Consider the following 24,534-nt stretch of genomic DNA (forward strand, 5'->3'; position numbering starts at 1 on the left):
AGCCCTGCAGTGGGCCGAAGATCACATACAGTGTCCTCCCTCACACTGCCTCAAGACAGAGTCGGCCGTGACCCAAGACAGGCAAGAGAGGAGTCGCACACCCCACGTGGCAAGCCGCCACAGCTACATGCGCACCAACAACCAGCGACACGCGACCAGATGTCACATCGCCCAGCAAGCAAGTAGCGCGCCGGAGTGAAGGCAGAAGCCGGCGCCACCACAGCGCTGCCTCGAGGTCCAAGCGCAACGCCCTCGAAGAAAGAAGAGAGTGACAGCCCTGTCACCCTGAAAACCGGATGAACACGGGTGCTGAACAGACCAACAAAGGGAGAAGACCGAGGACTCGCCCAGCAAGCTAAGAGCACACCATGACACACCAGACAGCCACCAAGGCGGACCAACGTCCCTGGATACAGCTCCACGGGTGAACCGAACATAAGCCGCAGCAAGCGCAAACCGCGTCTCATCCCTACGCTTCCCCAGGCGACCGTCCATCCCCAAGCGTCGGCAGTCTAAGTCAAGTGGCATCCCTGCTCCTGTCCGCAGATGCCACGGGTGAAGATCAGCACTGAGTGTCCGTCCTCACACCGCCTCAAGATGGAGTCGTCAGTGGCCCCAAGCCAGGCAAGAGAGGATCCACACACTCTACGTGTCAAGCCGCCACAGACACTCAACCTCAGCAAGGCGGCGGCACATGGCTGCCAAATTCCTCCTGACATCCAACTCTCCCAGCAAGTCACCATCACCTGTCATCCCGAGTCACCACATGGCTGGAAACCGCCATCACGCCAGCCATCAGCACACGCGTCAAACACCACTACCAGAGTACCGATGGACTGGAGTCCTACACCGTTGCCACATCAGCCAACTAAAGAAATCAGAATCTACCTGTGAACCTGGCCTACACCGGAACCGCGGCAGCGAGAGCAAGTCTTGGCCAAGACTCACCCACCCGTGAAGGTTGTGCCTGCGACTAAGTAACGGCTCCTCAGTGGTCCTGCAGCTACCCCCAGACGGTACACAAGCAGCCCCCAGTGCAGCCCTCCTACAGTCCCACAGCAACCCCGACAACGGGCCTCCCCAGGCTGGAGTGCGAGAAGAAACATTGCCCCACCCACAACATATCGGTTACAGTCAAGTGGTTCAACAGAAGCAATTGATCAGACAACATTTCTGTGAACTCTCACCTGGGAATCCATCCATGTCCATGACGCAACCCACTATAAAGAACTGTTAGAACTCACCACAGACCATCACCTACGTCAGCAAGGTGGGAGCTATGCAAGACCGCAAGACGTGTCCTCATCAGTGAACTGACTGTATGCAGCGGACGTCTCTAAGCCAGTGGTCGTGTCCTGAACCCCTCAGGTTAAACTACGGGTGCCCGCTGAGAAGATCCTGCTGCAAGCAAAGTCACCAGCTCATGTCTGACGTTGTCCTGCCACGTGAAGTAGAAGACTGATGGACCCTGTGGTATTTAGTTAGCCGTTTGTTTTGTCCCCACAGGTTGGACTAACGTTTTGTTTCTTCTTCAATAAAGTTGGGGAGGAATGTAGTGTCCTGCGGGACACTTTCTAGTGTCCCACAGGAAGCTGTACTCCCAGCCACTCCCCTGAGGGCTGGACACACTGCACCCACACACCCATCCATCACGGGTGTCACGAGTGACGTGGCCCCACCAATAAAAGGGCCCGGGTGCACGTGCTCGTGGCCATTTACTGTACCATGACCCAGTGTCTGTGTCCTTTATTTCACATCATGCGGTCCCAAGGCCCAACACCACACTGCCTAGCAATGCCTGTACCCTGATCAGAACTTTGATGTACCTCTGTTTTTTTCTATCTTTTCTTTTGTTTCTCTGTCTCTCTCTCTCTCACACCTGAGAACCTTACAAATAGTGGATTGTCAAGGCTGTATTTTTTCGATGTTTCTACATAGAAGCCTAGTGTCATGTTGTGCTTGAAATTATTCATCTATTCCTTGGATTTGGAAGGACCTGCACCCACCATATTTACTGACTCACGCAGATGTAGGAAGTCAAAACTGTTGCGTGACCTACACTGTTGGTTAAAAGGGACCGCCCTCCTTGTGGTATATACAAAGAACCACACAAAGGTGTTGTGCTCCTTCTGTAATAGTGACACCCCGGAGTAGGCTACACCTCTTGTGGATTGTTCATATCACCGTACCTGCACCAGTAGCCACCCCTGCATGTCTTGTGTTGGCGAAGCATTGTTAATTATAACTGCCTGAAAATTGAACTCTTCCTGCTACCTCCCTCTGAACGTGAGAATTAAAAAAAGAAGCTGCAATCCAAAGACATCACAAAGAGCCCACACTCTTCCAACACTAGACTGGTTTTCCCTTCCCCTGATATACAGTCTCTTGCTCATCAACAGCTCTCTCAAATTGCCAGAAGGTGACACAGGGAGCTCTACTAAACTTTGTAATAAGTACATTGCTTTTATGGCCCATCTCTGGCTGATGCATTTAAATGATACTTCACATAGTCAGTAGTGCAGCATTTTTCCATTCACAATGCCTTATTGTAGGGTTGAACCCCCAAAAAGCTGGGGCGCGGTGGCCGCCACCTTTCTTACCGATATCCTCTTTTGATTCAGGATGTTGTCAGAACTCAGACCTTCCGCGAGCTCTCCGACCAGTCGCTGATGGTCATCCTGCAGAGTGACGGGCTTACGATTGATGAGGTGGAGCTGGTGCGCTCTGTGAGGGAGTGGGCCCACGTGAATTCGGTAAGTTGAAGATCCACTCGGTCTTTGGATCCTCTACATGTGCAGTGACATCAGACAGTCAGAGTAGTTTGTTGATAAGCAGTATTATGTTTTAAACCCCATGTGTCATCAGTTTCATATTTCGAAGAATGTAAGATGATTTTTCCTGTAGGTGAGTTTGTTTTATGAGCATAAGTGGTACTAGAATGAGTTGTTTGTGGACGAAGGCTTTGTAGCAAGAGTTGTTTGTATCGTCATGCGGTTTCTTGGGGACTCAAAGCAGGTTCTGTCAGAGTAGGTGTCTGGCTTGTTTCTGGAAGGTTATGAATAGATGGGGGTGCACAGTTCAGAGAGTCCAAGAGGCAAGTAAGTAGTTGTAGAAAAATAACTTCTTTATTTAAACTTTAAAGAGTTCATCTGGTATAAAAGGTCCAGCCAACGCGTTTCATTCCCCCATAGGGAACTTCATCAGGGCTTGCTTATATTTTCCAATTTTCAGTCACTGTGTAGATTCCAAATCATTAATAGGGTAGAGTGTATTGCACTTGAACCCATAAATCCTAAACCAGGCTTCCAAAACTACCATTCCTTTCCGTTTTTTCTCGTCGGACCAACGAGAAAAAACGGAAAGGAATGGTAGTTTTGGAAGCCTGGTTTAGGATTTATGGGTTCAAGTGCAATACACTCTACCCTATTAATGATTTGGAATCTACACAGTGACTGAAAATTGGAAAATATAAGGAAGCCCTGAGGAAGTTTCCTATGGGGGAATGAAACTCGTTGGCTGGACCTTTTATACCAGATGAACTCTTTAAAGTTTAAATAAAGAAGTTATTTTTCTACAGCTACTTGCCTCTTGGACTCTCTGAACTGTGCACCCCCATCTATTCATAATCTCTTTTGATCTGGAACACAGTGACGCCTCTCGGCGGCATGCGTTGGGGTTGATTGCACGGTCATTACAATTATTGGAACTGGTGTGAGGTGCGGCAAGAAAAGTCCGCCGTTGTTGCAATTGTTTCTGGAAGGTGTTTGAGTGTTGGTCAGTCTTAGGAGGTGCTTATTTGGGATGGCAGAGTGTGGAGAAGCAAATGCTTTTGAAAGGTACTGTGGTCTGTAAGGGTTTACATTTATTGGGAAATGTCATCACTCTGGGAGACGTGTCTAAGGAGTTATGGTCTGTCAGAGCAAATGTCTGTGGGAGAATGTGGGGTCTGTGGAAGGAGCAGTGCCTTATAAGAATGTGTTTGTGGGAAGAGGGATTTACTTGCTTTCATCAATCCTTTATTTTGATGTATACATTATCTTCCCTCCGAGACATTATCCAGGAGTATCTGTAGGAGGTGGATTAGATCTGCAGATGTTTGATGGACTGTGCCCATCCAGGGTTCAGTTTCATAGTGAGCATCTGCCGAACGTCACACCCAAAAGTCCAAAGGTGCCAGCAGCATCCCTGGTGTCTAGTCTAATATTCCTGAGCCACTGAGGCCAAGATGGAAAACAGAGCCACCATCTCAGCAGATAATCAGATTCCAGCGAATATCGCACTGTCAAGTGCGAAAGTGGACGGGCGGTGAGAAGTCTGTGGGAAGATACAATATCCACCAGAGAAGCATTTCCAAATCTAACTCGCATCTGATAGATGCTCCTTCCTGCACACTCCTCTAGCAGCGGCCCCACCACAGTATCCGCCTGAGCGGTACAGCTCCTGTCATTCATTGAGAACCACTTGATGTAAAGAGCCTCTCTCCTCGTATCAGCCAGGACGGTTCAGTTTGGTGAATGTTGGCCTCTTTGCTGCCCGCCAGACTGTGAAATGGACACATGTTGAAGAGCGCAGTAAGAACTGCCCCATCTCTCCGGCGGGTGCCCTCATCCTTTACGGGGGGCGGGGGGGGTCATTCTTGAGGGGGGGTCTTTTTACCCTTCACACAGGCTTATGCTTTATGGCTTCGCTGCCTTTCCTCGCTCCCGAGAACCCCACAAACAGTTGATTATAAAGTTTGTGTTCCTTGGTCGTGTCTGCGTTGAAGGTCAGTGCCTGAGTGCAAAATGTTCTCACGCAGCAGGTGAAGAATGGAAGGGTTTATTGAATGAACCGCCCTTGAATCAGACAGCAAACGACGAGACAATGGAGGTATTTATACTTTATACAGGGATGCTCTTGAGCTTCGAGGAGGGTTATGTGAAAAGGGTGAGTGTCCACTCTGAGCTCGTGAGGACATGTGAAACATCCTTCAAGTTGCAACAGAGATATGCAGCAGAGCGCGAGCCCTCAGTGTGTTCTTTCCTGCACTAGAAAACCCCTGAGGGCAAAAAAAGCGCCGACTGCTGAGTCTGACGCGGCTGCTCGTTTCTTTTCTAGGAGGAATGTAGACAGTTATATATATGTTTCGGATGGAATTGGCAGCCGGAGAGGCCAAGCGAAGTTCACTGGCATAAATAACCCGCTTTGTTCAGTCATGCCGCATTTCTGTTGCTCCCTCTTGCCACTGCGGATGGATCTAGTCACCATAGCCGCAGGGACCAGGCTGCTGCTGAGGGTACATCTAGCAGCCTCTGGACCATCCATGACCTGCTCAGAAGACACGTCTTCTAGCAGTTGACTGGTCCTACGCTTGGCCGTCTCCTAAAAGGTGTGAGAATACTGTGTCTTTAGGCATGAGGCTTCGGAACCCTGAGACCGTGGCTAGCTAACATCAGCATCGTATGCCCCATATAAAAAAGGGTTTTTTGACTTTCATTCTGGCGGGATAGATGGAAGGCATCAAGTTTCACTTTTTCTGGTGAGGCTTGAACCATAGGTCTGCCCAGAAGGAGGTGCAGAGGGAGACATTTTACATCACCGAGTGCTGTGCTTGGAAAATTGCTTTTTTCGTCAGCAATCATTATTGGCTCCATCACAGTGTCACTGAAAGGCAAAAGGGGCTTCAAAGGCTTGAGTTCCAAAGAACAGATCCTTTTGAAGAGATGAGTTCAATCCACGTAAGACAGTGCCATACACAAAGCTTCAACAATATTTTCCATCACCAGTCGAAAAGGATTTTTGTCCTTTCGACAGAAGGGCAAAACAGATTGGGAAATTGCCCTTTGGGGAGTTGTCATTCTTCCAAGCATTCTGAGAATGTGGCTGTAGTCACCATTGCAGTGTCTCAGCGTTAACAGATTGTCTCCCTCACGATCATCATCTTCATCCCTTTCCGAGGATGGCTCTGACAACTCTAGAACATTGGAATCCGACTGAAAGAGTAAGAGATGAAAGGTTCTGACCCGGGGCCAGTGCCGCCAGAGCACAGAGGGGCAGGTGCTATTGAAACCAGGGCTATAGTAGGGTCTCCGGTGGGCATGCCATGGATTCTGGCTTCAGTTGAAGAGCCCACATTGTTATTGTTGTCTGCCTGATGGGCTCTAGCTGCTTGTGGGTAGATCCTGTAGGTACAAAGATTACCATTTGGGGTTGCATCTTCTCCGGAACTCGTATGGGAAGGGATTCTAAAGACAAAGCTGAGGGGTACGCTCATGTACGTGTGTGCTGCTGACGGTGTCACTCCTAACCAGGCAGCCTCCAATAGGTGAGGTAAGAAGAGAGTGAGCCGGGTGGCTTCAAGGAAGAGTACATGATTTTGAACCTTCCTGCTTCTGAAAAGCAATGCTGTAGCGTTGCCTTCCTTTCTCCAATTGTCTTGGGATGCATGAGGAAGCGCAGTGCACGGGAACCCACCCAATGAACTGCCCGCAAACACTAAACACAATGACGTGGGCCGAACACGGGGCTCTGTCTCCTGTGTTCTTGAGAACGCTTAAAGCCAGAGGACTCGCTAGGTCGCATTGATAAAAGTAAAAAAAAGTTAAACAAGGTGAAAACCCAAAGCTACTGGGTCAGTGATCTGTAGATCGTGTAGAATGCGGCAAAAAGAAACTGGTCGCTCAAACTAGTGCAGAATGGGCGAATTGCGTCAAAATATTCTTGATCCCTGCCAGGGCTGTTTATAATTATACATAAGACATTTGTGAGGGGTGCCAATCCAATGGAACAGATCTAAAAAGAATTTGCAGAAGTACATATCGTTCAAGAATAATAATTATCACAATTTGAAATAAATGTAGTGAAATACGAAGGTAGTGAGTAAAAATTAGCACTGAAGATAAATTGATTGTAAACATTTTTCTCAAAGACATCTGCACGTCATCTATAACATTGTGCAGAACACACTATTCTATACAGAAAAGTACTTCTGCCCTAAAAAGTCTGTACATATATTCCATATTTTGTTTGAGGAAAAAGAAAATAAACAATTGTTTTGCAGCTGGAAGTTTTTTAAACAGTAGCTGCATTATAGATGTCTATGGCTTCCGATGCGCCAGAGGGCTGCTTTTAAGCTGCTTAGCCATGCCCATCGGGCCTTACACAAGACCGGCCCCTCAATTCTTCACGGAAAAATGTAATTCTATGTACCCAACAGGAACTTACGCTCCTGTCAATCAGCCCTGGCTAAAACGAAACGTATCTACAAAGTTAGAACAGGTGGTCGTTCCTTTTCATATCTAGCAGCAAAAAGATGGAACGAACTACCTACTGACCTAAGACATACCACTAATTATCTCCAGTTTCGAAAAAATGTAAAAACTTATTTCTTCCCCAACCCTCAATGATCTCAGCACACGTCAGCAGTAGTTTCTTTGGTATATAGCGCCGTGATATCCCATGGGATGAGTGTTGCGCTCTACAAAAACCATAAATAAATAAATGGTGGCCAACAAAAAAATAAAATATACAAAACACTTTTTACTTTTTTGTGTGCTCTTAAACAAATAAAGCAATAACATATTATTAAGCAAAACAGGTGTGGAATAATTACAGATTGTTCCAAACTTCAGTTCTGGAGCACAGCCACACTCACCAGATTGGGGCTAATAAATTATAATAATAGACTCCGCCAACGGTTAAAACTGCAAACTGAGCTATGCCAAATTTGAACATATGCTCTGTAAAACTATGAAAACCTTTTGGGACAAAATGGCCTCCTACCTGAAGGAAATCTTCAGAACTCACCTCAGTGTTGACTTTGAACGGTTGCCCTGGTGACTCTGGCATCCCCAATTATGCCACATCTTCCAAACACAAATTTAAGACTCCTCGATCTGTTAATTGCAATTACCATGAAACTTATCCTGCCAGGGTGGAAAATTTCCATTCATAGCTCTGTACATACCTGGTGGGCATGAGTCCTCGCCATTCCGGGAGCATACAAATTATTACAAACATTCTATTTTTTACTTTGTATTCGCCAATTTCTTAATAACTCAATAAAAAAGTTTTGAAATAAAAAAAAAAGAATAATCAATTTTTAGATCTCACTTAGGCAGCGCTGTCTCTTCGAGACATGCTGTATTCACGATATAGGCATAAAGCTCCTCTCACTTTCCGCCCATCTTTTTAATTGGCTCCTGTCCCTGTCCTTTGTAAATGATGGCTTTTCATTGGTCAATAGGTTTAGTAGTCCCTCCTTACTACGCCTTGTCTCTCCTTGTAACCTCCCATGAGGATACCCCCTGTTGCATTTGTTGTTACTCCTTAGGTTTTAATTACAGCCTCAAGGCACTATTTTCTTAAAAGGTTTCGGGCAGGACACACACTTGGTCCTAAGCTTGGCTGGCAGTGGTTACTTCACTCACTAGAAAATCTCACATTTATATGAGACCATCTATAAATTTCCCTAATCTGAAATAATGTAATAATTATTTTGTCAAATTTCAAAGCTACTAATTGTATATATGAACATAGCTATTTGAATGTACTCATAGTCCTGACTCGCATTCAATGCATAATGAGTAGGGTGGATTTACCACATCTTCTGCAGGGTACAGTACCAAATGTGACCAAAAGAGGTCCCATATGGTACTGAACCCTGCAACATGGCTAGTTAAAAAACATTGCCATTTATAATGCCAATAACTCCAACTTTGTAGACATGCAGTGCTGGTGCCATGCTCACTAGGGACCTCTAGGAGCAGCTTGCGGTACTGCACCGAGACATGCGGTGCTGGTGCCTTGCTCACTAGGGATTTATTGGAGCAGCTTGCTGTACTGCACCGAGACATGCGGTGCTGGTGCCTTGCTCATAGGGACCTCTAGGTACTGCACTAAGACATACAATGCTGGCTCCTGGCTCACATACGCAAGCATTTACAATGCACTAGGTCTCGCATTACTGAAAGTATGAGCTATTGACGTTGCATTATTATTTGCCGCGCCAATACCTCAAACTATCAGTGATGTGCGACCTATTGCATTGCAAGTGCTTGATTTTGTTAATTGTCAAACAAATTAAGTGGTCTTTGTGATAACCATGTGCCATTGTTAAAAATTGAATCCGGATTGTTTTATCAAATAGTCCTTGACACATATCCAGAAGTGCAACATGGCACTGTCAAGGGCGGAAATGAGAAATTCCTCATTCAAAGACCTTCATGAAACTACTACCAAGTGTTTTACTTTTTTTTAACTCGGTTGAGTAAGGACAGAAAGAAAACTAAAAGCATGAACTTGTGTTAACCAGAACATCGAGCAAAATGGAGTCCCGGGTTCAGGTTGAACATAATGAATTCGTTTTTTTATAGGCAAAACAATGTCTTAAATTAAGTTACCATTTCTTTTAAATTACCATTAGTTGTGATCTTCTGTTGCTAATAATTTCACTGGCTCATCAGCTGACATCAGAAAATCATGCATTTTTACTATTTAAATCCAAGTAAAGTGGTAACAAAAATAATTACTGCAAGCTTATCATCTTTTATTTTCATGAGATGAGAAGTGATTCATTTGTCTGTGCCAATATACAACACTGTATTAGGCAAACCGATTGAGTAATTGAATTAATTGTGTCGATCTGTGGCAAGAGATAGGAAGTTCAAAAACATTTTGTAATGTTCTTTATTCATAGGGGGTGTGTAACAATTGCAGTATTGCTAATTCAAAAATTGTGTAACAAGAAACAGGAAGTTAAACGTTATGATTTTTGTGTGTGAAAAAGGAAGTGAGATCTGTTGCTCTTCAATAATGATGCTATGGAATGGACTGTGCTGTCTCTAGTCAGGTGTGAAGTTTTCTGAAAGAGGTGTTGTGTGAGGAAGTATGTGCTCTCTAATGAAGGCCTCTGTGATCTCACCAGGGTTCTCTGAGTCGGTGTTCGCCGGAGAGAGAGTGCGCATTGTCTATAGTATGTTTTGTCCGAGTGGGTCACCTTTCTGTAGGAGGTCCTTGCGGGAGTTTGGCCTTTAAATGGGCCATCCGGTGAATGATGTCACAAAACATCTCAAAGCCCAAGCAGATGTCACCAAACATAGCAACATTTTAGAACTATTGTTTATTGATTGTTAGAGATGCAGATCCGGGTACAGGGAACTGTTTTCCTCTACACTTGAAGGTTCCTATAAGGGGTTGTACAGGTTAGCGGGGGGACTCTAGGCAGATGTTTTTGTGGGATCGAGTGTATTTTCAGTGGCTGTATGTGTAGGTGATGGTGGGCTCTTTGTTTCCTGAGAGGAGATGTGGGGAGTAGATGCTGAACTCTTAAGTGGAGGCGCTTGGGGTAGAACAAGGAGTCCCTGGGAACAGACTTGTATTATATCAGAGGATAATGTTGAGGTTCAGTATGGTTGCATTTGTTTAAAAAAGAAGACACCTCGTCCTTGAGAAGAGATTTTACTGGAAAATGATGTATGTAAAACGAAGTGCGGGCGTCAGTGAGGCGATGAGAACACTGACAAAGAATGAATGTCTGAGGTGTTTTCACGAGAAGAGTTTGATCAATAGAAAGTGTTCATGGAGTTTGCAATCGACTGGAGAGAATGTCTCTTGACTATATGTACGGCCTTGCGGCTGAGGTCACAGATCTGATGATGTGGCTTGTGTGAACGGATCTGGGGAGTGTTGATGGGCCTGGAATCAGTGGTGGTCAGTGTTGGATTCTGCAGAAGGTTGTGTTGTCCCACCGGCACCGCGGGTCAACCTTGCTAACGTTTTACTTGCTGGCAGTCACTTTTGCTGTACTAGGGGTCATAGTGACCTCGGTGACACTCAGCGGCTGGTTATTTAGCAGGCCTGGGATTTGAAACGGGCTATCTTGTATAATCAGAACTTGTACGTTGTCAAGAACTGATTATTGAACACGCTTCTGGTGCATGGTTGTGCGCCCGCTCAGAGCCAGACTTGGACACTCTCATGCAGTGACACGGTTATGCCTATAATATGGCTTGGTGCCATGGTTTGCCCAGCACTGATGACGTGTCACACTGGCTCCCACATGGACGAGGAGTTTCCCTGTACATGCTACTGCTGGGCCTTGCCGCGGGCACCTTTCACAACTACTTGTTGGCCTGGGTTGGGTATGCGTTCCCGGTGACAATGTGGGATTGGGAGGGTAGAAAGTGACATGGCTGGGCTTTCCATCGGTGCTTTCCCTTGGTGTTCCAGGTAGTCCTAGACCGACCGGTGCCAGATGTTGCAGCAGATGTCGTGAAGGAGCTGCGCCTCTTCCTGCTGTCACCGGAGGAACTCACCGACCTGGAGCGGGAGAACCGGAAGGATCAGTTTATTCCAGTAAGGCACCACCGCTTCCATGCATCACACGCCTGTCAAAATGTATTCACTCCCCTCTGCTCCTGGGCACCTCCCTCTGCTCCTGGGCACCTCCCTCCCTTCTTGTACGTCCTCTTCTACATCTGCTCGTTCTTTTTCTTTGTCTGTGCGTATGCATCCTTTGTTTTTCTGCACATCTGCCTGAACACTTCTGCCTGTTTTTTAAAGTCAAAAATGGATTTGGGCCAGCTCGGTCCCGCTGCAAACTGCCCCCATTTCCATGCACGTTGTTGTGATCTTCCTTTGAGCTCCAGAGCTTCGGCTATGTTGAGTGCAGAGTGCTGGGTCCTAATTCTGTGTGTGGTATGGCTTGAGCAGTGGAATTCCATTTGGAGTCAATTATCTGATGACTGGCAAATGCAAGACCACGCTCGGGTCGCTTGCTGAAATAAACATGTTCCTTTCATCATTATTTGGTGTTTGGTTATTACAACACAAGTCTAAGGAGAGGGGGGATAATTCCCCCAGATTTTTTGCAAAATATTCCTTTTTCCAAATGTTAGCATGCATAGCGTACATCCACCTACATTCCTCTAGACCTCTCTCCTTTCCTCTGCAACTCTATCTGTTTGTGTATACCTACCTCTGTTCCAGTATGATATGTTATGTGTACTTGTAAAGCAAGCATCTCGCCCATGAGGGTATCCTGGTGCCAGTGAGAAGGGGGATTGGTCGCTGCCCTGTCTGGGTCCTATATGAACACGTTTTCAGTTGCCTCCTGAATTTTGGGACTGAACTGGAGTCCCTAAACCATGGGTACTCACAAACATTCTCTCGGGGGCCAAATTTACAGTGTGGTTTGTGGTCGAGGGGCGCACCGGTGGGGGCGGGGTCAGTGGGGGAGGGAGGCAGGACTAGAGGGAAAGAAAACTGTGACCATGAAGTTGAACACAGGCCCCTGCAGTGGACTCCGTTGTCCACTGAGCCACCAGACCCGGCATACACACATCTTTCTCTCTCTCTGTCTCCCTCTCTCTGCCTCCCTCTCTCTGTCTCCCTCTCTCTCTCTCTCTCTGTCTCTCTCCCTCCCTCTCTCTCCCTCTCTCCCTCTCTCCCTCTCTCTACCTGTCTCCCTCTGTCTGTCTACCTTCCTCTGTCTCTATCTGCCTTGCTCCCATTGTCTTCCTCCCTCTGTCTGTCGCCCTCCCTCTGTCTGTGTCTCCCTCTGTCTGTCACCCTCTGTCTCCCTCTCTCTGTCTCCCTCTGTCTCCGTCCATCGGTCTCCCTCCCTCTGTCTCCCTCTCTCTCTCTGTCTCCCTCCCTCTGTCTCCCTCCCTCTGTCTCCCTCCCTCTGTCTGTCTCCGTCTCCCTTCCTCTGTCTCCCCCTGACTCCCTCCCCCTGTCTCCCTCTCTCTGTCTCCCTCTCTCTCTGTCTCCCTCCCTCTCCCTCCCTCTGTCTGCCTCCCTCTGTCTCCCTCCGTCTCCCTCTCTGTCTCTCTGCTTATTTGTCTCTATCTGTCTCAGTCTCTGCCTCTATCTGTCTGTCCCTGTCTCTGCCTCTATCTGTCTGTCTGTCCCTGTCTCTGTCCGTCCCCGTTTCCCTCCCTCTGTCTCCCTCTCCGTCTCTCTGTCTCTGTATGTCTCTGCCTCTATCTGTCTGCCCCTGTCCCTGTCTCTGCCTCTATCTGTCTGTCCCTGTCTCTGCCTGTCTGTCTGGCTCCCTCCCTCTCTCTCCCTCTGTCTCCCTCTCTCTCTCTGTCTCCCTCCCTCTGTCTCTCTCCATCTGTCTCCCTCCCTCTGTCTCCCTCTTTGTCTCCCTCTCTCTGTCTCTGTCTCCCTCCCTCTGTCTCTGTCTCCCTCCCTCTGTCTGTCTCCCTCGCCCTTCCTCTGTCTCCCCCTGACTCCCTCCCTCTGTCTCCCTCTCTCTGTCTCCCTCTCTCTCTCTCCCTCTGTCTCTCTCCCTCCCTCCCTCTCTCTCCCTCTTTCTACCTCTGTCTCCCTCTGTCTGTCTAACTTCCTCTGTCTCTATCTGTCTTGCTCCCATTTTCTTCCTCCCTCTGTCTGTCGCCCTCCCTCTGTCTCTGTCTTCCTCTGTCTGTCACCCTCTGTCTCCCTTTGTCTCCGTCCCTCGGTCTCCCTCCCTCTGTCTCCCTCTCTCTCTCTGTCTACCTCCCTCTGTCTCTCTCCCTCTGTCTCTCTCCCTCTGTCTCCCTCCCTCTGTCTCCCTCTCTGTCTCCCTCCCTCTGTCTCTGTCTCCCTCCCTCTGTCTGTCTCCCTCTCCATTCCTCTGTCTCCCCCTGACTCCCTCCCTCTGTCTCCCTCTCTCTGTCTCCCTCTCTCTGTCTCCCTCTCTCTCTCTCTCTCTGTCTCTCTCCCTCCCTCTCTCTCCCTCCCTCTCTCTCCCTCTCTCTACCTGTCTCCCTCTGTCTGTCTACCTTCCTCTGTCTCTATCTGCCTTGCTCCCATTGTCTTCCTCCCTCTGTCTGTCGCCCTCCCTCTGTCTGTGTCTCCCTCTGTCTGTCACCCTCTGTCTCCCTCTCTCTGTCTCCCTCTGTCTCCGTCCATCGGTCTCCCTCCCTCTGTCTCCCTCTCTCTCTCTGTCTCCCTCCCTCTGTCTCCCTCCCTCTGTCTCCCTCTCTCTGTCTCCCTCTCTCTGTCTCCCTCCCTCTGTCTGTCTCCCTCCCTCTGTCTGTCTCCGTCTCCCTTCCTCTGTCTCCCCCTGACTCCCTCCCTCTGTCTCCCAGTCTCCCTCTCTCTGTCTCCCTCTCTCCCTCTCTCTCTGTCTCCCTCCCTCTCCCTCCCTCTGTCTCCCTCCCTCTGCCTCCCTCTGTCTCCCTCCCTCTGCCTCCCTCTGTCTCCCTCCGTCTCCCTCTCTGTCTCTCTGCTTATTTGTCTCTATCTGTCTCAGTCTCTGCCTCTATCTGTCTGTCCCTGTCTCTGCCTCTATCTGTCTGTCTGTCCCTGTCTCTGTTCCGTCCCCGTTTCCCTCCCTCTGTCTCCCTCTCCGTCTCTCTGTCTCTGTCTGTCTCTGCCTCTATCTGTCTGCCCCTGTCCCTGTCTCTGCCTCTATCTGTCTGTCCCTGTCTCTGCCTGTCTGTCTGGCTCCCTCCCTCTCTCTCTCTGTGTCTCCCTCCCTCTCTCCCTGTCTCCCTCCCTCTAGCTCTATCTCTCTCCCTCTCTCTCCCTCCCTCTCTCTGTCTCCCTCTGTCTCCCTCCCTCTGTCTCCCTCCCGTCTCCCTCCCTCTGTCTCCCTCCCTCTTTCTCACTCCCTCTTTCTCCCTCCCTCTTTCTCCCTCCCTCTGTCTCCCTCCCTGTTTCTCCCTCCCTGTTTCTCCCTCCCTGTTTCTCCCTCCGTCTTTCTCCCTCCCTCTGTCTCCTCCCTCTGTCTCCCTTCCTCTGTCGCCCTCCTCCCTGTCTGTCTCCCTTTGTCTGTCTCCCTCCCTCTGTCTCCCTCTATCTTCCTCCCTCTGTCGCCCTGCTCCCTCTGTCTGTCTCTCTCCCTCCCTCTGTCTCCCTCCTCTGTCTCCCTCCTCTGTCTCCCTCCTCTGTCTCCCTCCTCTGTCTCCCTCTATCTGTCTCCCTCCCTCTGTCTCCCCCTGACTCACTCCCTCTGTCTCCCTCCCTCTATCTCCCTCCCTCTGTCTCCCTCCCTCTGTCGCCCTCCTCCCTCCCTCTGTCTCCCTCCCTCTGTCTCCCTCCCTGTCTCCCTCCCTCTGTCGTCCTCCTCCCTCTGTCGCCCTCTCTGTCTCCATCTCCCTACCTCTGTCTGTCTTCCTCTGTCTCCCTTTCACTCTGTCTCCCTCCCTCTGTCTGTCTCCATCCCTCTGTCTGTCTCCCTCCCTCTGTCTCTGTCTCCCTCTCCCTCCCTCTGTCTCCCCCTGACTCCCTCCCTCTGTCTCCCCCTGACTCCCTCCCTCTGTCTCCCACTCTCTCTGTCTCCCTCTCCCTCTGTCTCCCTCTCCCTCTCTCTCCCTCCCTCTGTCTGTCTCCATCTGTCTCTCTCCCTCTGTCTGTCTCCCTCCCTCTGTCTGTCTCCCTCCCTCTGTCGCCCTCCTCCCTCGGTCTCCCTCCCTCTGTCGGTCTCCCTCCCTCTCTGTCTCCCTCCCTCTGTCTCCCTCTCTGTCTCTATCCCTCTGTCTCCATCCCTCTGTCTCTCTCCCTCTGTCTCCCTCCCTCTCTCCCTCTGTCTTTCTCCCTCCCTCTGACTCCCTCTCTCTCGGTCTCCCTCTCTCTCTGTCTCCCTCTTTGTCCCTCTGTCTCCCTCCTTCTGTCTCCCTCCCTCTGTCTGTCTCCCTCTGTCACCTCACCCCGCGCATGTGGCAGCCGGGGCTGAGACAGCTTCCCAGGCACACACACACAGCTGCACCTGAGTACTTCACAGGTCTTTAAAAGACCATTTACATGTTAATGAGGCTTTGTTGTATTTCACCTCTTCTTAGCGCCCCTGCATCTCCACTCAGACTATTGCTGGAATCTCCCGGCCCCCATAGAGCAGTGTGTCTCAGAGTCCGCGCTGCTGCGGGGGTGTTTTCTGACACTCTTTAAAAATGTTTTTAAAACACACAGGTACAATGTCTGCAAGGTCCGCGGGCCGCCAAGGAAGGCTTGCCGGGCTGCTGGCGGCCCGCGGGCCATACTATGAGTACCCGTGCCCTAAACTAAAGGGAGAACAATCCAGGCTATAGGAGCCAGGCAAGAGAGCACGGCTGCCGGCTCTAGCTCTTTGCATGCTGGGGACAGTGAAGAGGTTAGCTGAGCAGAGGTGTTTGTGGGGTGTGGAAGCTGATGCTGTTGTTAAGGTTGGTGGGGCCTCAGTTGCGTAGTGCTTTGTATGTGTGTATATATGTGTAATTTGAGCTCTGCACATGTGTGTATCGGGAGCCAGCGGAGGCCTCTCAGATGGGGAGGGGGTGGGGAGATGTGGGTGCGTGGAGAGAGGTTGAGTGTTAACCTAGCTGCTGTGTTCTGAATGGTTTGGAGCCCCTTGGTGAGTTAGGGGGTGATTCTGATGTACCGTGTTTTCAGTCGTCCAGCTTGCTGGTGATGAGTGCTTGGGTGATTGTTCCGCAAGTGTTGAGAGGAAGTGACCTGAAGATTTTCCTGAAGATCTTGAGGGTGCTGAAATTGATGTTGCTGAGAAGAATGAAGGAGCTTGATTTTAGTACAAGGCAGTAACGATACACACAATAAAGGGCTCTCTCAAGACGCGCGTTTCGATGGCAGAAAAAGAGTGGTGTGGCAACCTTCTTCAGGACCTTTCCAGATACCCACACAAGTCACAAAACACCCAGGGAACCTACAAAAGCATAAATAACATGTATTACAAGGCCATATATGAAAATATTTAAATCGATTGGACCTTGATTCTAAGTAGATGTGGTGTTATTTAAACATAGATCAAAGCCAGAAAGTCACATCTATTGCAAATCACACAAAAAATGTGTGACTCCCCATACTTACCGGGAGGAGTGTTATAAAAACATAAGAGATGTGAATTTATAAGAAGAAAGCCAGAGAAATAGAAACAGCGACAGGACTCACGAAAAAGAAGATGTGCCAATCACCAGAATTACATACAATAAAGCAAAAAGTAATACAAGAGATGCAGAGAGACACAGTGGTGGTAATTTCATGTATCACCTTATATGTGTTCTGTCTCTATGTTAGAAACATGCTCAAAAACTACTTACAGACTATGGGGATGGCCACTGGACTGCTGACAACATGTACAGCAGCGTCTTATAAATATAATGATATATAATGTATAAAAGAAGAGAATGGTGGGACCATAAGTGTTGAGCAGTGGTATAGGAAACCACCATATCAAGAGAAATTATATACCTAGTAGGACCTTACCTGGAACACTATCATGTAGTATATCGAGATAGGACCAAAGTGCACAACTCTGGGCGCCATCTTAAAGTGTGAAAATTCGCTCGAATACAGTGGAAACGTAGGAGCAACAGTTTACTAGCGGTTCAAATGTCGTGAAGCTGGTGAGTTCGAATTATAATGAATGAAAAAGGAAAAAGTTACAAACTAACCGGATCAAAGTCTAAGACACTGCGAGAAAATTGGACAACATAATGCTAATGAGCATTGCCGGACCATAAAGAACTGCCTAGCCGGGCAGATACCAGGGATACATGGTTAAGAATAACTCCGCCAAAGTGCAGCCATGTCAACATGTGTAAATAATTAAATATCACATACATTACTGTGGATAATATGGATCGGAGTTGTGCAACATGGGCGCCATATGGGCTTGGCCTGCATTATTCCTATTGTCGGTAGGGTGTAGCAAAACAAACCAGACAGTGTGGAATATTTCATAATACCGGGGGAAAAAAGTCTACTTCAAGACTGATATTGTTGTCAATTATAGGTGCAAAGTTACAGAAAAGTAATACCACCCACAAGTTTCAAGAACCATATGTCGTGATGAATGATCACCATAATAATATAAAAGGACAGAATCTGATAAAAGTAGTGATACTATCAGAGTTTGCAGCAATGTAGCATGATTAACAGATAGAAGAGAGGAATGGTCAAATGTTGGTAATGTTCCAAACTATATCCTCATTCAGTCCTTCCTTGACACTACTCAGATAAAAAATCCAGAAAGTTTCTCTTCTTTTGCGTGTGGTTTCTACAGGCAGGCCTGCCTGACACTTAACTTTTTCTATGATGCATCACCTCAAGTCTTTTTCAGAGTGTTGCTTTTCTAGGAAATGCTGGACTATCGGGGCAGTTGTCCTTCGTGTCCGAATTCTAGGTTTATGTTCACTGAATCTCATGCGGAATTCACTCCCCGTTTCTCCAATGTAGGCTAAACCACATGGACAGAATAGTATATATATGATGTATTGGCTCCTGCAGTTGGTGAGGTCTCTGAGTTTAATGTTCTTATCTTTATACTTCAGAGAATCCGTGACTAAGACTGCATCACAAGCGTGGCAGGACCCACGTTTGTGATTACCTAACACCGAAGGTAGTCCTGTGATGGTGGTTTGATACTGAGTCCTAGGCAATTGAGATCTTGTATGCACCAATCGATCTTTCAAATTGTGGTTTTTCCTATACGCCACCAACGGTGGTTGTAACTGTGGTTCATGTTCATTGGTGTTAAGAATCTTCCAATTTTTATTGATCACATTTTTGATTTTATAATTTAGTGGGGAGTGATTGATAACACATGTGACCTGGTCTCGCGATGTACGGTTGGTACCTTGTAATAGGGCATCACAATTATAATATTTGGCCCTCATGAATGCATGTCTTACTAGCCGGTGTGGATAACCACAATCTAGCGAGCATTTCTTTAAAGCATCTCCATGTTTGTGGAAGTCATTCATATTGGTGCAATTACGTCGCACCCGCAAAAATTTCCCGAAGGGGATCAAATCTTTCTGACAAGTTGGGTGAAAGCTCTGATATTGTAATATGGTATTCTTAGCTGTAGGCTTTCTGAATAGACTAACTTGTAGTCTGTCATTTGCTCCAAATATCAGGATATCCAAAATTTCAACCTGATCTGGGCTGAATTTGGCAGTGAACTTTAGGTTGCTGTCGCTGGCATTAAGCCAGAGGATATACTCATGCAGGGTGGCAACATCCCCTTTCCAAATGAAAAAAATAAATGAAGTACTTCCATGTACAAACATTTTCTTAAAAAGGAGCTGCTTCATTGAAAACATTTTTCAATTCCCACTCACTCATGTAGATGTATGTATGTATGTATGTATGTATGTATGTATGTGTGTTCGCTATGCTCGGTGCACAGGATGCCCCATACTGGTGCCCTTAATTTGTTAATAAGTGAGTCCGTTAAAATCAAAGAAGTTATTCATGAGAACCATTTCTAGACACTGTAAGATGAAACCATCTGGTCTATCTCCAGGGGATCGCTCAAGGAGAGATGCCACTGCCTGTAACGCCCGACACAAAGGGATGTTGGTGTACAACACATCAATATCAAGCGTTACCAGAAGGTCAGTGTTGGGGTTAATAGTCTTCTATTTTGTTTATAATATCCCCAGTGTCGCGAATGGAGGCATAGTTCTGAGTCAGAGGGCATAGGTAGGAGTCCACATATTTAGAAAGGGGCTCTGTGCTAGAGCCGATGATGGAAATAATGGGGCGTAATGGAGGGTCAACCCCATATAGTGCTGGAACTATGTGGCATGGTTTATTCCGAAAGGTGTATTCTTCTTGGCAGATAAACCCACACTCTAGGGCTCTGTGAGTTATTTCTTGGATGTGAGTATTCAGTTTTGAAAGCTCTCTAGGATGTGATTTTTTATAGTGCTCTGGGACTGCCAACATTTCCAAAATCTTGTTATTATAATCGGTTTTATTCATAACCACTATGCCCCCACACTTGTCACAGGGTTTGACAATCAGATCATTATTATATTTAATTTTGTCAAGAACCAGATTGTCTTTCTGCGACAAATTGTGTCGTGAGTTGCATGGGTATTTGACAATGCGCGAAATCTCCTTGATGACATTTTGTTAAATATTAATGACTTCGGGGCCTACAATGTCCAAGGTCGGTGTGAATACAGATGGAGGCTTAAACGTACATTGGTTTACTTCTTGGGGGTCCACTGGTCTGTCCAAGAAAAACTTTTTTAACCTGACCTTCCTGAAAAAGGAATACAGGTCCTCATGCAGTTTGAAGGTGTCAAGGCGGGTACTAGGGACAAATGAGAGACCTCGGTTGAGAACTGAGACTTCTTCACCAGTGAGATCTCCAGAGGAGAGATTAAAGATTGGTAGAGTGTCTTTTTTGATGGTGTCACAACAATTTGCCATACTTTCTATCGCCAATATTGTTGATTTCGGGCCTTCAGGTATGGTTGTTGATGTTGTGGGGCCATCAGTTGTTGTCCCCCCCTGTCTTGCGCCCATCATTTGTTCCTCCCTCTGTAGTGGCCTCTCGGTAAAAAAGGAGATTGACCAGGGAAAGAATGTTGGGCCATTTGTCTACCCCTATAGGGTCTGGAATTATATTGAGCTCCACCCATCTCTTGAGGGTTATAATTATCTGAATCAGATGAGTATGTGTCAGAGAAGTTGATAATTCTTCTGTAGTTATTGGTGTAACCTTGATGGTTAGTTCCTTGGTTCCAGTCTTGATAATAGGACGAATTCAGGTAGTGGTATGCTTTCTCTTGGGTATACCACCTGATGTCCTTTTTCATACTGGTGCCCTTAATTTGTTGATAAGTGAGTCCGTTAAATCAAAGAAGTTATTCATGAGAACCATTTCTAGACACTGTAAGATGAAACCATTTGATCTATCTCCAGGGGATCGCTCAAGGAGAGATGCCACTGCCTGTAACGCCCGACACTGAGGGATGTTGGTGTACAACGCCTCAATATCAAGCGTTACCAGAATGTCAGTGTTGGGGTTAATAGTCTTCTATTTTGCTTATAATATCCCCTGTGTCGCGAATGAAGGAGGCATAGTTCTGAGTCAGAGGGCATAGGTAGGAGTCCACATATTTAGAAAGGGGCTCTGTGCTAGAGCCGATGATGGAAATAATGGGGCGTAATGGAGGGTCAACCCCATATAGTGCTGGAACTATGGGGCATGGTTTTTTCCGAAAGGTGTATTCTTCTTGGCAGATAAACCCACACTCTAGGGCTCTGTGAGTTATTTCTTGGATGTGAGTATTCAGTTTTGAAAGCTCTCTAGGATGTGATTTTTTATAGTGCTCTGGGACTGACAACATTTCCAAAATCTTGTTATTATAATCGGTTTTATTCATAACCACTATGCTCCCACACTTGTCACAGGGTTTGACAATCAGATCATTATTATATTCTTTTGTCAAGAGCCAGATTGTCTTTCTGCGACAAATTGTGTCGTGAGTTGCATGGGTATTTGACAATGCGCGAAATCTCCTTGATTACATTTTGTTAAATATTAATGACTTCGGGGCCTACAATGTCCAAGGTCGGTGTGAATACAGATGAAGGCTTACATTTACATTGGTTTACTTCTTGGGGGTCCACTGGTCTGTCCAAGAAAAACTTTTTTAACCTGACCTTCCTGAAAAAGGAATACAGGTCCTCATGCAGTTTGAAGGTGCCAAGGCGAGTACTAGGGACAAATGAGACCTCGGTTGAGAACTGAGACTTCTTCACTAGTGAGATCTACAGAGGAGAGATTAAAAATTGGTAGAGTGTCTTTTTTGATGGTGTCACAACAATTTGCCATACTTTCTATCGCCAATATTATTGATTTCGGATCTTCGGGTATGGTTGTTGATGTTGTGGGGCCATCAGTTGTTGTCCCCCCCTGTCTTGCGCCCATCGTTTGTTCCTCCTTCTGTAGTGGCCTCTCGGTAAAAAAGGAGATTGACCAGGGAAAGAATGTTGGGCCATTTGTCTACCCCTATAGGGTCTGGAATTATATTGAGCTCCACCCATCTCTTGAGGGTTATAATTATCTGAATCAGATGAGTATGTTTCAGAGAAGTTGATAATTCTTCTGTAGTTATTGGTGTAACCTTGATGGTTAGTTCCTTGGTTCCAGTCTTGATAATAGGACGAATTCAGGTAGGGGAATGCTTTCTCTTGGGTATGCCACCTGATGTCCTTTTTCAATTTTTCTGATTTTTTTATTCATCAGATAAGTCTCAAAGTCTTTCATATCAGTATTAATCTTGTCCAATCTAGCCTTGGCTTCTTCAAGAGCAGTGGACGCATTCAATGTGTCTTCCAGTGTGTGTATTTCTTGACTTAACACTGCCATGACCTCTTTCGCTGTTTCAATGATCAAAATCATCCAGTCCCTGGAGCAGCGGTTCGCTATAAGTGACCACCGCTCCAGTAACTTGCGGACTTCAACAAATAGTGCTGGAACATTACGTACCCTTAGGCCTAAAGGGATTACTCCCGCTCGCAAGTATTCGAGCATATAATGAGCATGGGACTCCGTACGCTTGAGTTTTTTCCTAAGATTCAATAAATTGTTCCACTCGCCATTGCCAGAGTTTATGAATGTGGCTCTTGGCCCTGGTAGTCTCTAAAACAGGGCTCCTCCCAGGATGCTTGTGTTGAAGATGCTGAGTTTGAACGTCAGATATTCCAGTTTGCCGTCTGCACCCGCTTTGGTGAGGGGGCAATATATGTGTTCCTTTTAGGTAATTGTGGTTCCTCCTCTGGGTTTGCTGGGCCTGTCCTTTCTAGTGATCTTCTATCCAGTCGCGATGTTGGGGGCTTGAGCCAGGTCTCTGTGGGAAGAGTAGGTCATGGCAGAGGTCATGAAGGAGGTCCCAAATTTGGATGGTGTTTGAAATACCTTTCTCTCTTCCTTTAGTTCTATTTCTATACACTGTTCTCTTCTTGTTCACATCTCTCTACTCCTGTACTCCTCTCTCTATTCTGATACACATCCCTGTATATCTGTACACCTCACTCTCTTCCTCTACACAACCATCTAGACACGTACACCTCCCTTTATATATCAGTCTTTCTATCCCTCAGGGCCTGTGTGTATAACTCTCTGTTCTGTTTCCCTGTACAACTCCCACTAGCCCTGTACACATTTGTATTCCTGTACAGCTCTTTCTATTCTTGTATATCTCTATTGGCATGTACAAACCTCGGTTTCTGCACATCACTTTCTATCCCTGTAAGCTGTCTCAATTCTTTACAAATCCTCTGTCTATGAACATCTCTCTTGCCTTGTTCTCCATCCCTGTGCACCTTTCACTAGTCCTGTGCATCTCTCTAACCCTTTACATCTCTCTCTCTGTTTCTGTACACCTTCTTCCATCGGTGTACACCTCCCTCTAGCCATGCACAACCCTTTATTACTGTATACTTCTCTCTATCCCTGTCTAGCTCCCTCGATTCCTTTACATCTTGCATCTCTTTATATTTCCCTGTATTTGTCTCTATCCCTGCACTCCTGTCTAGTCCTCTGCATCTCTCTCTGTCCTGCCAGCCCGTTTCAGATCCCAATAGCCCTGTACACCTATCCCTTTTGCTCTCCACTTCTCTCTCGCAATGTCTCTTTTTTTCTAGATACATTTCTCTCAAAAGCAAGCACTCTTCCTCTTCGGATCTTTTCCTGTCCATTTCCTCTAGTCCCGCGGCCTTTTTCTGGAATCTTTCTTACATAAGCCATTTCTGCATAATCCTTGCCTGTTCCTTCCTTCTCACCTCTCCTGCTTACATCTCATTCTTCCTGTCCTTATCTGTTTAGGTCTTTCTTCCTCTTTACTTGGTTACAAACTAAGCTGAAAAAAACACTGAAATTCACAAGTTATGTTTCATTCCACAATCCATAACACACAGTAGCTATGCAAACAATATCTCGCACTTCGAGTGCAGTGGGCATGATCTCACTTCTGATATAAGAGATGGAATGACACATTTCCTAAATGATATTTCAGGTCACAATACATTTGACATGAACATTAACACTACCAATGAGCCATATGGTTATAACATTATTTATTGGTTTGAGTATGTATTGCATTTTTTGGTTTTACTTATTGTATAAATATTGTGAAAGCCATAAGCATTGCTTTTGGGGTGTGAGTTAGGGATTATAGAGCCAACATAACTTGTCAATTTTAGTAGCCACTTTATAGCAGATTTTTTTTTTATTCATTTCAAACGCCAAGTGCCACCACTGGCTTCAATTGGAGTGCACGGGTGTTAGAAATTGAATCTCTAGTTGGCAGAGGTATGCGCCCTGTCCAAGTAGGGACCACAGTCCTAGTCAGGGTAAGTCACAACACAATCCTAAATTATCCTGTGCTCATCCTCTAGTAGCTTGGAATAGAGCAGGCAGACTTAATTTAGAAGGCAATGTGTAAAGTATGTGTGCAATCACTCATACAATAAAACAGTCACTACACAACAAAAGACTCCACAACAGTTTAGAAAAATAGAGAATATGTATCTGAGTAAAACATGACCAAAATGATTAAAATCCATTACGAAGAAGTCTGGATATTGAATGTTGAAGAAATAAATGCAATAAAGCGCTTAGAAGCAGGTAGCGCTAGAAAGGTTACTTTAGGTCGCAAGGGACCAGTGCAAATCCAAAGTTCAGGCCGACCGCGATGGAGCGCTGGCCGGCTACCCACTTGGGCTCGCTAAACACAGTACCTTGGATCCTGGGCAGAGTCTGCATGGTGAGGCTTTTCATCGTCCGGCATCCGTTCAGAGAGGCTGTGCAGCGATGCTTTGTGT

The 24,534-nt window shown here is 46.7% G+C and overlaps 1 protein-coding gene across 3 annotated transcripts in view; it reads left to right on the plus strand.

Moving 5' to 3' along the window:
* The window catches only part of BTBD19 (BTB domain containing 19), a 1,273,384-nt gene that overhangs the window by 1,138,738 nt on the left and 110,112 nt on the right, over window positions 1-24,534 (plus strand). For 2 of the 3 annotated variants that reach the window (XM_085602805.1, XM_085602807.1), the window contains exons 6-7: window positions 2,622-2,753; window positions 11,209-11,334. In XM_085602805.1, the coding sequence (XP_085458931.1) occupies window positions 2,622-2,753; window positions 11,209-11,334 (258 nt within the window). The remainder of the gene's footprint in view (window positions 1-2,621; window positions 2,754-11,208; window positions 11,335-24,534) is intronic. The other variant, XM_085602806.1, reaches the window with a different exon arrangement.

This window comes from Triturus cristatus, chromosome 4_2, assembly GCF_964204655.1.
Source record: "Triturus cristatus chromosome 4_2, aTriCri1.1, whole genome shotgun sequence".
NCBI classification, from domain to species: Eukaryota; Metazoa; Chordata; class Amphibia; order Caudata; family Salamandridae; genus Triturus; species Triturus cristatus.